The following is a 16,642-nucleotide window of genomic DNA, read 5'->3' on the forward strand; positions in this document are numbered from 1 at the left end:
TCCATCTTTTTCATATATAAGGCGCACCGCCGATGAATGGTCTATTTTCCATCTTTTTCATATATAAGGCGCACCGCCGATGAATGGTCTATTTTCCATCTTTTTCATATATAAGGCGCACCGCCGATGAATGGTCTATTTCCATCTTTTACATATATAAGGCGCACCGCCGATGAATGATCTATTTTCGATCTTTTTCATATATAAGGCGCACCGCCGATGAATGGTCTATTTTCCATCTTTTTCATATATAAGGCGCACCGCCGATGAATGGTCTATTTTCCATCTTTTTCATATATAAGGCGCACCGCCGATGAATGGTCTATTTTCCATGTTTTTCATATATAAGGCGCACCGCCGATGAATGGTCTATTTTCCATCTTTTTCATATATAAGGTGCACCGCCAATGAATGGTCTATTTTCCATCTTTTTCATATATAAGGCGCACCGCCGATGAATGGTCTATTTTCCATCTTTTTCATATATAAGGCGCACCGCCGATGAATGGTCTATTTTCCATCTTTTTCATATGTAAGGCGCAGCGCCGATGAATGGTCTATTTTCCATATTTTTCATATATAAGGCGCACCGCCGATGAATGGTCTATTTTCCATCTTTTTCATATATAAGGCACACCGCCGATGAATGGTCTATTTTCCATCTTTTTCATATATAAGGTGCACCGATGATGAATGATCTAGTTACGATATTTTTTCATATATAAGGCGCACCGCCGATGAATGGTCTATTTTCCATCTTTTTTCATATATAAGGCGCACCGCCGATGAATGGTCTATTTTCCATCTTTTTCATATATAAGGCGCACCGCCGATGAATGGTCTATTTTCCATCTTTTTCATATATAAGGCGCACCGCCGATGAATGGTCTATTTTCCATCTTTTTCATATATAAGGCGCACCGCCAATGAATGGTCTATTTTCCATCTTTTTCATATATAAGGCGCACCGCCGATGAATGGTCTATTTTCCATCTTTTTCATATATAAGGCGCACCGCAGATGAATGGTCTATTTTCCATCTTTTTCATATATAAGGCGCACCGCCTATGAATGGTCTATTTTCCATCTTTTTCATATATGAGGCGCACCGCCGATGAATGGTCTATTTTCCATCTTTTTCATATATAAGGCGCACCGCCGATGAATGGTCTATTTTCCATCTTTTTCATATGTAAGGCGCACCGCCGATGAATGGTCTATTTTCGATCTTTTTCATATTGAAGGCGCACCGCCGATGAATGGTCTATTTTCCATCTTTTTTCATATATAAGGCGCACCGCCGATGAATGGTCTATTTTCCATCTTTTTCATATATAAGGCGCACCGCCGATGAATGGTCTATTTTCCATCTTTTTCATATATAAGGCGCACCGCCGATGAATGGTCTATTTTCCATCTTTTTCATATATAAGGCGCACCGCCGATGAATGGTCTATTTCCATCTTTTACATATATAAGGCGCACCGCCGATGAATGATCTATTTTCGATCTTTTTCATATATAAGGCGCACCGCCGATGAATGGTCTATTTTCCATCTTTTTCATATATAAGGCGCACCGCCGATGAATGGTCTATTTTCCATCTTTTTCATATATAAGGCGCACCGCCGATGAATGGTCTATTTTCCATGTTTTTCATATATAAGGCGCACCGCCGATGAATGGTCTATTTTCCATCTTTTTCATATATAAGGTGCACCGCCAATGAATGGTCTATTTTCCATCTTTTTCATATATAAGGCGCACCGCCGATGAATGGTCTATTTTCCATCTTTTTCATATATAAGGCGCACCGCCGATGAATGGTCTATTTTCCATCTTTTTCATATGTAAGGCGCAGCGCCGATGAATGGTCTATTTTCCATATTTTTCATATATAAGGCGCACCGCCGATGAATGGTCTATTTTCCATCTTTTTCATATATAAGGCACACCGCCGATGAATGGTCTATTTTCCATCTTTTTCATATATAAGGTGCACCGATGATGAATGATCTAGTTACGATATTTTTTCATATATAAGGCGCACCGCCGATGAATGGTCTATTTTCCATCTTTTTTCATATATAAGGCGCACCGCCGATGAATGGTCTATTTTCCATCTTTTTCATATATAAGGCGCACCGCCGATGAATGGTCTATTTTCCATCTTTTTCATATATAAGGCGCACCGCCGATGAATGGTCTATTTTCCATCTTTTTCATATGAAAGGCGCACTGCCGATGAATGCTCTATTTTCCATCTTTTTCATATATAAGGCGCACCGCCAATGAATGGTCTATTTTCCACCTTTTTCATATGTAAGGCGCACCGCCGATGAATGGTCTATTTTCGATCTTTTTCATATATAAGGCGCACCGCCGATGAATGGTCTATTTTCCATCTTTTTCATATGAAAGGCGCACTGCCGATGAATGCTCTATTTTCCATCTTTTTCATATATAAGGCGCACCGCCAATGAATGGTCTATTTTCCATCTTTTTCATTTGTAAGGCGCACCGCCGATGAATGGTCTATTTTCCATCTTTTTCATATATAAGGCGCACCGCCGATGAATGGTCTATTTTCCATCTTTTTCATATATAAGGCGCACCGCCGATGAATGGTCTATTTTCCACCGTTTTCATATATAAGGCGCACCGCCGATGAATGGTCTATGTTCGATCTTTTTCATATATAAGGCGCACCGCCAATGAATGGTCTACTTTCCATCTTTTTTCATATATAAGGCGCACCGCCGATGAATGTTCTATTTTCCATCTTTTTCATATATAAGGCGCACCGCCGATGAATGGTCTATTTTCCATATTTTTCATATATAAGGCGCACCGCCGATGAATGGTCTATTTTCCATCTTTTTCATATATAAGGCGCACCGCCGATGAATGGTCTATTTTCCATCTTTTTCATATATAAGGCGCACGGCCGATGAATGGTCTATTTTCCATCTTTTTCATATATAAGGTGCACCAATGATGAATGATCTAGTTACGATATTTTTTCATATATAAGGCGCACTGCTGATGAATGCTCTATTTTTCATCTTTTTCATACATAAGGTGTACCGGATTATAGAGCGCATTAAAGGAGTCATATTATTATTATTTGTTTTCTAAATGTAAAACACTTCCTTGTGGTCTACAAAACATGTAATGGTGGTTCTTTGGTCAAAATGTGAATACTTTTCATTAGTTTTGGATGATACCATAAATTTAGGTGTCGATCCGATACCAAGTAGTTACAGGATCATACATTGGTCATATTCAAAGTCCTCATGTGTCCAGGGACATATTTCCTGAGTTTATAAATGATAAATGATAAATGGGTTATACTTGTATAGCGCTTTTCTACCTTCAAGGTACTCAAAGCGCTTTGACACATTTACCCATTCACACACACATTCACACACTGATGGCGGGAGCTGCCATGCAAGGCGCTAACCAGCAGCCATCAGGAGCAAGGGTGAAGTGTCTTGCCCAAGGACACAACAGACGTGACTAGGATGGTAGAAGGTGGGGATTGAACCCCAGTAACCAGCAACCCTCCGATTGCTGGCACGGCCACTCTACCAACTTCGCCACGCCGTCCGTATAAACATAATATAATTTTTTTTTTCTAAAGAAAAAAGATTTTGCGATGCTAAACCATATTGATGTAATCATAGTAGTATCGACTAGATACGCTCCTGTACTTGGTATCATTACAGTGGATGTTAGGTGTAAATCCACCCATGCCGTTTGTTTACATTGTGACGCTGGTGAGCTATTGTATCCTCCTACGGTGTGTAGTGAAGCATGTTTAGCTATTCCTCGTCCTGCAGGGATGATACTTGTAAGAAACTTACTTTATTTGTCGCCATGGAGGCGAGGCTTAGTGATTTAGACTGCGGATGGACTTTAGCCGCTAGCTATTGTGGTCCAAAACAGTGTTTGATTTACAGACTTCAGGACAGACTCCTAATGCAGATTTTACAAAAAGGCTCTGCTTACCTTGATTTATGTTTTTGCCAAGTGAGTCTGTCCAGTGCAAGAGATGTTCAATCCTCAGCGTGTCATCCCGGACGAGCCCCCAAATTGTTGCGTCCCTCTCAGGGAATTAAAGTCACTGATCAATCCCAAGTTCTTTCAGATGACATATATGCAGACCATCAAGACAGAATAGGAATATTATCAAGTTTTACTAAAGCTTCAGGAGACCAGCCCACACCAATACATTCATACCGGCTTCTCGAATTGGTCTAACATTCAAACTAGAGATGTCCGATAATATCGGCATGCCGATATTATCGGCTGATAAATGCGTTAAAATGTAATATCGGAAATTATCGGTATCCTTTTTTTTTATTATCGGTATCGTTTTGGTTTTTTTTGGGTTTTTTTATTAAATCAACATAAAAAACACAAGATACACTTACAATTAGTGCACCAACCCAAAAAAACTTCCTCCCCCATTTACACTCATTCACACTCATTCACACAAAAGGGTTGTTTCTTTCTGTTATTAATATTCTGGTTCCTACATTATATATCAATATATATCAATACAGTGTGCAGGGATACAGTCCGTAAGCACACATGATTGTGCGTGCTGCTGGTCCACTAATAGTACTAACCTTTAACAATTAATTTGACTAATTTTCATTAATTACTAGTTTCAATGTAACTGTTTTATATTGTTTTACTTTCTTTTTTATTCAAGAAAATGTTTTTAATTTATTTATCTTATTTTATTTTATTACTTTTTTTTAAAAGTACTTTATCTTCACCATACCTGGTTGTCCAAATTAGGAATTATAATGTGTTAATTCCACGACTGTATATATCGGTTGATATCGGTATCGGTAATTAAAGAGTAGGACAATATCGGAATATCGGATATTGGCAAAAAGCCATTATCGGACATCCCTAATTCAAACGGAAGAGACAACTTCTTGAATACGAAGAAAGCCCCCACCCTGTCCAGAAAGGAATACAGCCTCATTGTTCTAATACAGATAAGATATAAAGGGAGTACTCCAACTCCTATATTCCGAGTCTTCAAGGTAAAGCACACAGTTTACTTGCGGACATAAGATAAAAAAATAGAAGAAGTACAAATGGAAAAACACTATCTGCTTCAAACATGACTATGAATAAAGAAATAACTCTTAAACATATATGCATTCTCCACACTATCTAGCCATGTCTTAAAGCACCTCTTCCTGAGGGCGTTTCAGTGTTATAACTTCACCTTTATCTTTAGTTTTTAAGCCAAAATGCATCCCTTCTCCCTTTTCTGTCTACACACTGTGTCTGCTTGTAAGTACTCAGTGACTGTGCACTGCCGAACATGCTCCCCTGCTCGTAAAACCAGCAATGTCATGACGTGACGACGACGGGGGGCCGAGGGGAGTTGGGGACCGGTACTTTTTAGGGGCGATATAGTACCGAATATGATTCATTAGTATCGCAAACTATACTAGTACCGGTATACCGTACAACCCGTCTGCTTCTGACGTTTAATAGCAGTAAATAAGGAGTAATAAACATTCATTTCATTGTTCATGCATGGCTACAAACGGAACAGGAAGTGGCCCCAACTCAAAACATGTGGCAATGTTGGAAAGAAAAAAAGCTTTGTGTGTTGATCGTTTCCTAATCAACTTCCTGTTGTGTTTCTTCCGCTAAGATGAGCCACAAAATTTCATAGCGCAGCAAGACGATGAAAACATGCAGCTTCTGTTTCAGCAAAGAAAGGAGTCTCACCCAGCCACATGTGGATGTTGTAGGAGGGTGCGGCGGTGGTAAAGAGCAGCAAGTAAGCGTCGCCGGTGTAGAAGTTGCTGTGCAGGGCCTTGGGCACGGCCTTCAGGTCCAGGTTCTCGATACGCCACACCTGCAAGCCCGGCTGCTTGCCCGCACCCGCAAACTCCTTGTGGGACACCATGATGACTCTGAGGGAGCAGAACAAAGAAGGGTTTCATCCTTCATGCCATGCAGCCCACTTGTAGATCCACCGCAGGGACAAAGTGGTGTCGTGTCCCACGTGGACGCAACACTTCATATTTGATACACAAACACACACAAGTCGAGTTTTCGTCACAGAGTGAGTTTGACACCTGTAATCTAGGATCTTTGTTAGTAACATCTATTCTATGTGAAAAAATGTACATAATTAAAACAACAATGCGGCCCCTGGGTCAAAAAGTTTGGGGACCCCTGGTCTATCCTATTCAATGTAGTTCCGGGTGAATCTATGTACAGGTGAACATTGTGCAAGGATTCGTTTATTCCAGCAATTACATTTACAAGGTGAAACTAATATATGACATGGGCTCATAACAGGCCACTCAAGATATTTGAAGCCTTCTTTTGATATCATTTTGATGATTATGGCTTACAGATTAGGAAAACCACAAATTTAAAATCTCAGAAAATGTTAAATGAAAAAAACTGCAAGCCATGATCATCAAAAAAAAAAAAAGAATAAAGGCTTGACATATCATGTAACGAGTTTATATGACATATTATTTTCATATTTGACATGAATGGACTTTGGCACAAAATTCTCATTTTTTGACTTATTCCTGTAATGTTTTTTGACATTTATTTTTGTCCGTTTCTGAAAAACAATTATAGTGACGACTTGAAGATATATATTTAAACAGTGTACATTATTAAAAGTTAAATTAATTTGCTTTTGGAGAGGGTGGGGTTAATTTGTGATCTGCGAACGACCCCCAAAAAATGATTATAATAGCGACCGTGGAGCAAAATGTAGGCATATCCACTACATATAGGTTTTAAATGTAGATTGAAATCATCAAGGGTCCCTTTTCAAGCATGAAGTTGGTCATTTCTCACTGCCTCTTGCCCATTAAACAAGTTGTACGAAGGATATAAGGTGGGAAACATGATGGTCGTCTACAGTCAAGAAATAAATAACCCTTTAAATAACCACCTGGTTAACCCTTTTTTATATATTCTACAAAAAGCTTTAACAACAATTTACAAAAAAATTGTTTTCCTATCAATCCATTGTCCTTGCAAAAGTATTTTATTGTGGGAAAAAATATTCTCACACACATTTCTGTAATAAACATACACAAAGCATGAATGCTTTTAACCGAGAGAGCTTTCCATTTTTTTCATAATGGCAAATGATGCACACTCATTTTATAAGTGCTGCTGCATGAGTCCAACACAGAAAAAACATAGTACTTTTGTATATTATTACTGCAAATAAACTCAACTGTAGTGACGTGCGGATCAATATTGAAATATCAGTACCAGATATTTATGCCATAATATCAATTCTCTAATCTTAAGTTATTTGAGATCATGTGTATCATTAACATGATCAGGAAAGTGTGTCAATGTGTCAATGTTGGACTGTAGTCGTACTTCTTTTGAATTAATTCTTTTTAGCACTTTTATTATTTTACTTATTTCCTTTTTTAAGGTTTGAAACCTCATTTTCATGTACTTTGTATGATTTTGTCCTGCTTTTTCTAACGAATCAGAATTGGCTATCTTGTTATTCACGCCAATACCTCAACTTGAAATGAATAAATAACTGTCTGGTATTCTTTATGTTAGGAGATATGTTATTTAAAATACACAACTGGCCCACCACATTATTTTATATGGCCCGCGAAAGCCTGGAAATAATATGCATTGATAAAAAATTTTATCTTTTCGTACTAAATATATTTGTTCTTTCCCTTTTGACATGACAATTCATGTACTGCATGCAATTGCATATCTTCTAAAATTCAATACTATCAAAATATTATATTATCATGTATTCCAAAAATATTTTTTGTTAAAATAGAGATAAATACTGTTAAATATCTGCTTGATTTATGATTGCAAAACAAATGATCAATTAAATTATAGACTGTAAAATCGACAATAGATTTTACAGTTAAATTCTGCGGACTCCCGACTTTTTGACACTTAAAAAGAATACCAACTTTTGACAGAAAAAATCCAGACTTTTTGACACATAGAAAAAATCCAGATTTTTGACCGAAAAAATCCCGATTTTTTTGACATTTAGAAAAAATCCCGACTTTTTGACACGTAGAAAAAATCCAGATTTTTGACCGAAAAAATCCCGATTTTTTGACACTTAGAAAAAATCCCGACTTTTTGACACAGAAAAAAATCCAGATTTTTTGACACTTTTTTTTGACAGAAAAATCCTGACTTTTTGAGATTTAAGTACTGTTTTTTTCCATATACAGTAATACACTAAAACATTAAAAAACAAACAAAAACAAACATTAAAGCAACAAGATTTTACGGTAAAAACAAACAAAGTGGCAGCTCAGTTGCTTGAATTTTACCGCTAAAACAGTAGTATTGTTTCTCCATTCCATTTATTTAATTTTTTTTATATATGCTGTAAAAAAAACACTGCTTTTACTGTAAAATTCTGGTGACTGAGCTGCCAGTTTTTAAAGTAAAATATATGTATATTTTTTTGCAGCTTATGTAAAAAAGTATATAGTTAATGTATTATACAAACACATGTATATTCATATATTACCCTTTGGTAAAAGCGGCCCTCTGAGGGCAACCATAACTGCGATGTGGCCCTCAATGAAAACGAGTTTGACATCCCTGCATTAGGTGTATCTGCACAAAGTATCACTATCGCTGAATTTTACTGGGAGAGAAAGTCAGTGGTGTCGCTCTTCACCACTCAGCTGTGCTCTCCTGGACCACCAAAGATGAGTAAGAAAAAATACGATTACTACTGGTTTTCTCCCATTACTCAACAGTCAGATTCTAAATTATAACCCGGCAGTGCGATTATTGCTGGAGGTCAACATGTGACAAATCAATGCATTTACACTTCAAACAGTCCAAACTGCACTTAAATTAACCCCTAATACAGAGCTGGGCAAATATTTTGACTCGGGGGCCACATTGAGAGAAAAAAAGGGTCTGGGGGGGGCCAATGTGTATGTGTGTATAAATTCTATATACACATTTAGCTGTAAAAATCTGCTGTACAGTATGTGTGTTTGGGTCCCTTTTTTTCAGGAACACTAATACCAAATGTCACAATGTCCGATAGAATTCTAAAAAAGTTATGACAGACCACCTCAAAAAAACGAGTTCCGGAGTTTTTTACTGAATGGGACACCCATAATGTACATTACAATAAAGAAAGTGGGATTTACAATATTAACTATAAACAATAAAACACTGAATATTAAAAAGATAGGAACATATTTTACTTCTCAGACCAGCTCCTCCATAGACATCTTTTACAATCAAGCAAAACACAACAAAAATGTAACAAACAGCAACGTATGAATGCAAAGGGTAATAATAAACACCTGCAATATGAAATATCAGTGTTTTTCAACCTTTTTTGAGCCAAGGCACATTTTTTGCGTTGAAAAAATGCGGAGGCACACCACCAGCAGAAATAGTTAAAAAACGAAATTCAATTGACAGTAAAAAGGCGTTGTCGCAATTGTTGGATATGACTTTAAACCATAACCAAGCATGCATCACTATAGCTCTTGTCTCAAAGTAGGTGCAGTGTTTCCCATAAACTGCCAAGATACCTGTGGCGGTGGGGGCGTGGCTATGGGCGTGGTTGTGGGCGTGGTCACCATGACATCATCGAGTAATTTGCATAATTTACTACAATGATAGGATTTTCTCTAAATAGGCTCAAAAAATTTATACTTACTAATTAATAATAACAGTTTTGTTTTAAACGTCCATCCATCCATTTTACAATATAATTACAACACTTTAAGTACATATTTATATACAGATTTGAACAATAAGTTATTCACTGAAATATATTTATTAATTGTGGTTCTTACAAAAAATATATCTTATAAAATATAAAAGCTAAAATGTCTCTTAAAGTTCTGCCCCTTTAATTAGTGCATACTAAATAATTTAACTTTAGCCTACTACTACAACCATATTATTTACCAGCAACATAAAGTGAAACAGAGGCAGAGGTGTCCTGCCACAGTCAGTAACAAATAAACAGAAAACAGTAGTGGTCAAATACAAATAAGGCAACAAGAGAAGTATCCTACACTTCTCTTTTGTAAAGTAAATCTGAACAGCCTATATGGGCATCTACATCAACTATATGATTTGCCTGAGAAGCTGGACAGGGCAAAAAAAAAAGAAGTTTTTTTTTAAAATTTTTTATTTGTGGCGGACGTAATTCTTTCGTGGCGGGCCGCCACAAAAAAATTAATGTGTGGGAAACACTGAGGTGTACTGTCACCACCTGTCACATCACGCCGTGACTTATTTAGACTTTTTTGCTGTTTTCCTGTGTGTAGTGTTTTAGTTCTTGTCTTGCGCTCCTATTTTGGTGGCATTTCCTCCCTTTTTGGTATTCTCCTGTATCAGTTTCATGTCTTCCTTTGAGCGATATTTCCCGCATCTACTTTGTTTTAGCAATCAAGAATATTTCAGTTGTTTTTATCTTTCTTTGTGGGGACATTGTCATGTAATTTTCGGATGTACATTGTGGATGCCGTCTTTGCCCCACAGTAAGTCTTTGCTGTCGTCCAGCATTCTGTTTTTGTTTACTTTGGAGCTAGTTCAGTTTTAGTTTCGTTCTGCATAGCATTCCCTAAGCTTCAATGCCTTTTCTTAGGGGCACTCACCTTTTGTTTATTTTTGGTTTATGCATTAGATACCTTTTTACCTGCACGCTGCCTCCCGCTGTTTCCGACATCTACAAAGCAATTAGCTACCGGCTGCCACCCACTGATATCAGTGTTTCCCACACATTCATTTATTTGTGGCGGCCCGCCACGAAAGAATTACGTCCGCCACAAATAAAATTATTTTATTTTTTTTTAATTTTTTTTTGTCCTGTCCAGCTCCTTAGGCAAATCACATAGTTGATGTAGATGCCCATGTAGGCTGTTCAGATTTACTTTACAAAAGAGAAGTGTAGGATAATTCTCTTGTTGCCTTATTTGTATTTGACCACTACTGTTTTCTGTTTATTTGTTACTGACTGTGGCAGGACACCTCTGCCTCTGTTTCACTTTATGTTGCTGGTAAATAATAGGGTTGTAGTAGTAGGCTAAAGTTAAATTATTTAGTATGCACTAATTAAAGGGGCAGAGCTTTAAGAGACATTTTAGCTTTTATATTTTATAAGATATATTTTTTGTAAGAACCACAATTAATAATATATTTCAGTGAATAACTTATTGTTCAAACCTGTATATAAATACGTACATAAAGTGTTGTAATTATATTGTAAAATGGATGGACGTTTAAAACAAAACTGTTATTATTAATTAGTAAGTATACATTTTTTGAGCCTTTTTAGAGAAAATCATATCATTGTAGTAAATTATGCAAATTACTCGATGATGTCATGGTGACCACGCCCATAGCCACGCCCCCACCGCCACAGGTATCTTGGCAGTTTATGGGAAACACTGGATATGGAAGAGTATTGCACGGTTACTCTGCCGAGCTCTAGACAGCACCGACACTCAACAACAACACATCATTTGCAAACTATAATTACTGGTTTGCAAAAAATATTTGTAACCCAATTAGGTGAAATTAAATAATCTCCCACGGCACACCAGACTGTATCTCACGGCACACTAGTGTGACACGACACAGTGGTTGAAAAACACTGTGATATATTATCACTTTTATGCAGAAATTTGTTGTAAAAATTTGCTTCCGCATCTGTTCCTGACACACGCGTTTGGGGCTAGCTGCTCTGAAAACAAACCCCGTCCACTCTGCATTGTTCCTCGTTTGAGCTGCGGTGACGTAGATTACCGTAATAACTCGTGTAACACTCAAAAGTGCAGATTTCAACCAGTGAAGTTCTTTCTATAGTTCAAGACTTACGGTCATTTAAAAACAGCACGGCACATCATAATGGCGGCTACAGTTTTAATGTTAATGGTCTAAAAAAAAAAATTATGTAGAACGTCCGGCGGGCCGGATTGAAAATCTTAATGGACCGCATGTGGCCTTATTTTACCCAGGTCTGCACTAATAGCAAGTTTTTACTGTTTTTTTTTTTTTGCACAGCTCAGGTTTCAATGGTTTGCAGGAACAGGCTGATCAATACATTCTGCAGTAATGGACTACAATGCTACTCAGTGATAATATGATAATACATTCTGCAATAATGGCGAGTCATGGACTACAATGCTATTAAGTGATAATATAATAATACATTCTGCATTAATGGCGACTAGAGATGTCCGATAATATCGGACTGCCGATATTATCGGGCCAATAAATGCTTTAAAATGTAATATCGGAAATTATCGGTATCGGTTTCAAAAAGTACAATTTATGACTTTTTAAAACGCCGCTGTACGGAGTGGTACACGGACGTAGGGAGAAGTACAGAGCAGTCGCGTCTCCCAGTCATTCTTGCCAACCCTCCCGATTTTCCCAAGAGACTCCCGAATTTCAATGCCCCTCCCAAAAATCTCCCGGGGCAACCATTCTCCCAAATTTCTCACGATTTCCACCCAGACAACAATATTGGGGGCGTGCCTCAAAGGCACTGCCTTTGCGTGCTGGCCCAATCAAATAATATCTGTGGCTTTTCACGCACACAAGTGAATGCAAGGCATACTTGGTCAACAGCCATACAGGTCACACTGAGGGTAGCCGTATAAACAACTTTAACACTGTTACAAATGTGCGCCACACTGTGAACCCACACCAAACGAGAATGACAAACACATTTCGGGACAACATCCGCACCGTAACACAACATAAACACAACAGAACAAATACCCAGAACCCCTTGCAGCACTAACTCTTCCAGGACGCTACAATATACACCCCCGCTACCTCCTACCCACCTCCAACCCCGCCCACCTCAACGTCCTCATGCTGTCTCAGCAAGAGCATGTCCCAAATTCCAAGCTGCTGTTTTGAGGCATGTTAAAAAAAATAATGCACTTTCCATCCATCCATCCATCTTCTTCCGCTTATCTGAGGTCGGGTCGCGGGGGCAGCAGCTTAAGCAGGGAAGCCCAGACTTCCCTCTCCCCAGCCACTTCCTCCTGGGGGATCCCGAGGCGTTCCCAGGCCAGCCGGGAGACATAGTCTTCCCAACGTGTCCTGGGTCTTCCCCGTGGCCTCCTGATGCACTTTGTGACTTCAATAATAAATATGGCAGTGCCATGTTGGCATTTTTTACCATAACTTGAGTTGATTTATTTTGGAAAACCTTGTTACATTGTTTAATGCATCCAGCGGGGCATTACAACAAAATTAGGCATAATAATGTGTTAATTCCACGACTGTATATATCGATATCGGTTTATATCGGAATCGGTAATTAAGAGTTGGACAATATCGGAATATCGGCAAAAAAGCCATTATCGGACATCTCTAATGGCAAGTCATAGACTACATTGTTGCTAAGTGATAATATAATAATACATTCTGCATTAATGGCCAGTCATGGACTACTAAGTGATAATATAATTATACATTCTGCAGTCATGGACTACAATGTTACTAAATGATAATATAATTATACATTCTGCATTAATGGACTACTTTGTTACTAAATGATAATATAATAATACATTTTGCATTAATGGACTACAATGTTACTAAGTGATAATATAATAATACATTCTGCAGTCATGGACTACTAAATGATAATATAATAATACATTTTGCATTAATGGGCTACAATGTTACTAAGTGATTATATAATTATACATTCTACAGTCATGGACTACAATGTTACTAAATGATAATATAATTATACATTTTGCATTAATGGACTACATTGCTACTAAGTGATAATATAACAATACATTCTGCATTAATGGACTACATTGTTACTAAGTGATAATATAATAATACATTCTGCATTAATGGACTACATTGTTACTAAGTGATAATATAATAATATATTCTGCATTAATGGACTACATTGTTACTAAGTGATAATATAATAATACATTCTGCATTAATGGACTACATTGTTACTAAGTGATAATATGGGACGGCGTGGCGAAGTTGGTAGAGTGACCATGCCAGCAATCGGAGGGTTCCTAGTTCGATTCCCACCTTCTACCATCCTAGTCATGTCCGTTGTGTCCTTGGGCAAGACACTTCACCCTTGCTCCTGATGGCTGCTGGTTAGCGCCTTGCATGGCAGCTCCCGCCATCAGTGTGTGAATGTGTGTGTGAATGGGTGAATGTGGAAATACTGTCAAAGCGCTTTGAGTACCTTGAAGGTAGAAAAGCGCTATACAAGTATAACCCATTTATCATTTATTTATTTATAATATAATAATACATTCTACAGTCATGGACTACAATGTTACTAAATGATAATATAATTATACATTTTGCATTAATGGACTACATTGTTACTAAATGATAATATAATAATACATTTTGCATTAATGGACTACAATGTTACTAAGTGATAATATAATAATACATTCTGCAGTCATGGACTACTAAGTGATAATATAATAATACATTCTGCATTAATGGACTACATTGTTACTCAGTGATAATATAATAATACATTCTGCAGTCATGCACTACATTGTTACTAAGTGATAATATAATAATACATTCTGCAGTCATGGACTACTAAGTGATAATATAATAATACATTCTGCATTATTGGACTACATTGTTACTAAATGATAATATAATAATACATTTTGCATTAATGGACTACAATGTTACTAAGTGATAATATAATAATGCATTCTGCAGTCATGGACTACTAAGTGATAATATAATAATACATTCTGCAATAATGGACTACAATGTTACTAAGTGATAATATAATACATTCTACAGTCATGGACTACAATGTTACTAAATGATAATATAATTATACATTTTGCATTAATGGACTACATTGCTACTAAGTGATAATATAATAATACATTCTGCATTAATGGACTACATTGTAACTAAATAATATAATAATACATTTTGCATTAATTGACTACATTGTTACTAAATGATAATAATACATGTTGCATTAATGGGCTACATTGTTACTAAGTGAAGCTGTGTTAATAATCCAAAACATTGCACAATCGATGTTCCAAATGCTTTGCATTTCCACGCACCATTCGACTTTTTACTAGACATTTTTTTAGTTACGTAACGACGCTCTGGTGCGTTAAAGCTTCTTTAATCCGCTCATTGACTGTTGAAGCAGCAGCAAAAAAGCAAAGTTGTTTTCTTTTCCAAAATATTTCGCAATGGTCGACCAAAATGAATTATGCGCGAACTTCTCTCGTGCATGATGTTTCTAACGCGGGGACAAAGTGACGACACTTACGTGATTTGCAGAGATGAGTGGAGAAGAAGTGTCCGTGGAAGCTGCAGATGTGGGAGTGACACTCAAGTCCTCGGAGGGGAGCAAGAAGAAGGAGGAGGAGAAGGGGGCGGGACCTCTGTCACAATCCCATGCGCTGATTGGCGGAGAGCAGCAACAAGAAAGGTCCAGATGTCTCTTAGTTTTTATGGGCTTTTCTTCTGATAACCTGGCACACTTTAATGGCGGCACACTTCCGGTTGTGTTCAGGATACTAGCGTGTTCAAACAGGGAGGGGCAAAGTTCAGTTGAAATATTATGCATGCCGTCTTGTTTGCTTTGGCTGTGAACGCAGACATGTCTTTTTTTTTTTTACCTTTTAAAAAGTAAGCTACCAGGAAAAGACGCGAAACTCTCTTTTAACTTCCTGCTTTGTTTGTTTTTTTAAATATATATTTTGTAGTCGCACAGCAACGAGAGCACAAATTTCTGTAAAAAAAATACTGTCAAACTGATTTTCACAGAAGGCCGATAAATGAATGTGAAGGATTTACCTCACACTAATGCTAGGTTCACACCAACGGCGCTTTGACGGCGCTTTAAAGCGGCATGCAAAGCGGCGTTATAGCGTAACAAAGCCTGATTAAAGCGTGAGGGTCCTAATGGATCGTGGGAAAGCTTGTAGTGACATGCGGCAAGTTCACCAAGAAATTTTAAACGGTTTAAAAAAATTCTGCGCTCTGTCAAGAATGGAATAAAGCGCCGAGAGCGTATCAAAGTGTGACAAAGCTCAGCAAAGCTTGACTCAAAGCGTAGGAAAGCTTAACAGATCTTGGTTCAAAGCGCAATAGGAAGTGACTGTGATATTGACTAGTGACATTGAAACTTTTATGTAAAACCAACACAGGATTACAAATCCATTCTCTTTTGTATCATTGCCTTTTTTATACGATGATCATTGTTTCTGTTCTTCTGCAGTTTGACATTACTGTCTATAATTTTTCTGTATCCTTTTTAGACCAGTTGATCTGCTGTTTCCTTTTTTTTCTTTTCTACTCTGCTCCGGGGTGGACCGCAAGCCTGTTCATCGGATGGGGACATCTCTACGCTGCTGACCCGTCTCCGCTCGGGATGGTTCCTGCTGGCCCCACCATGGACTGGACTTTCGCTGATGTGTTGGACTTTCACAATATTATGTCAGACCCACTCGACATCCATTGCTTTCGGTCTCCCCTAGAGGGGGGGGGTTACCCACATATGCGGTCCTCTCCAAGGTTTCTCATAGTCATTCACATTGACGTCCCACTGGGGTGAGTTTTCCTTGCCCGT

The 16,642-nt window shown here is 37.7% G+C and overlaps 1 protein-coding gene across 1 annotated transcript in view; it reads right to left on the reverse strand.

The window, feature by feature from the left end:
- scinlb (scinderin like b) overlaps positions 1-15,504 on the reverse strand; it is a 94,012-nt gene extending 78,508 nt beyond the window's left edge. The window contains exons 1-2 of the mRNA XM_062022268.1: positions 15,338-15,504; positions 5,767-5,954 (exon numbers count right to left, since the gene is read on the reverse strand). Coding sequence (XP_061878252.1) covers positions 5,767-5,947 — 181 coding nt within the window. The 5' untranslated portion in view covers positions 5,948-5,954; positions 15,338-15,504. The remainder of the gene's footprint in view (positions 1-5,766; positions 5,955-15,337) is intronic.
- Positions 15,505-16,642: the final 1,138 nt, after the last annotated feature.

The sequence above is a fragment of the Entelurus aequoreus genome, linkage group LG16 (genome assembly GCF_033978785.1).
Source record: "Entelurus aequoreus isolate RoL-2023_Sb linkage group LG16, RoL_Eaeq_v1.1, whole genome shotgun sequence".
NCBI classification, from domain to species: Eukaryota; Metazoa; Chordata; class Actinopteri; order Syngnathiformes; family Syngnathidae; genus Entelurus; species Entelurus aequoreus.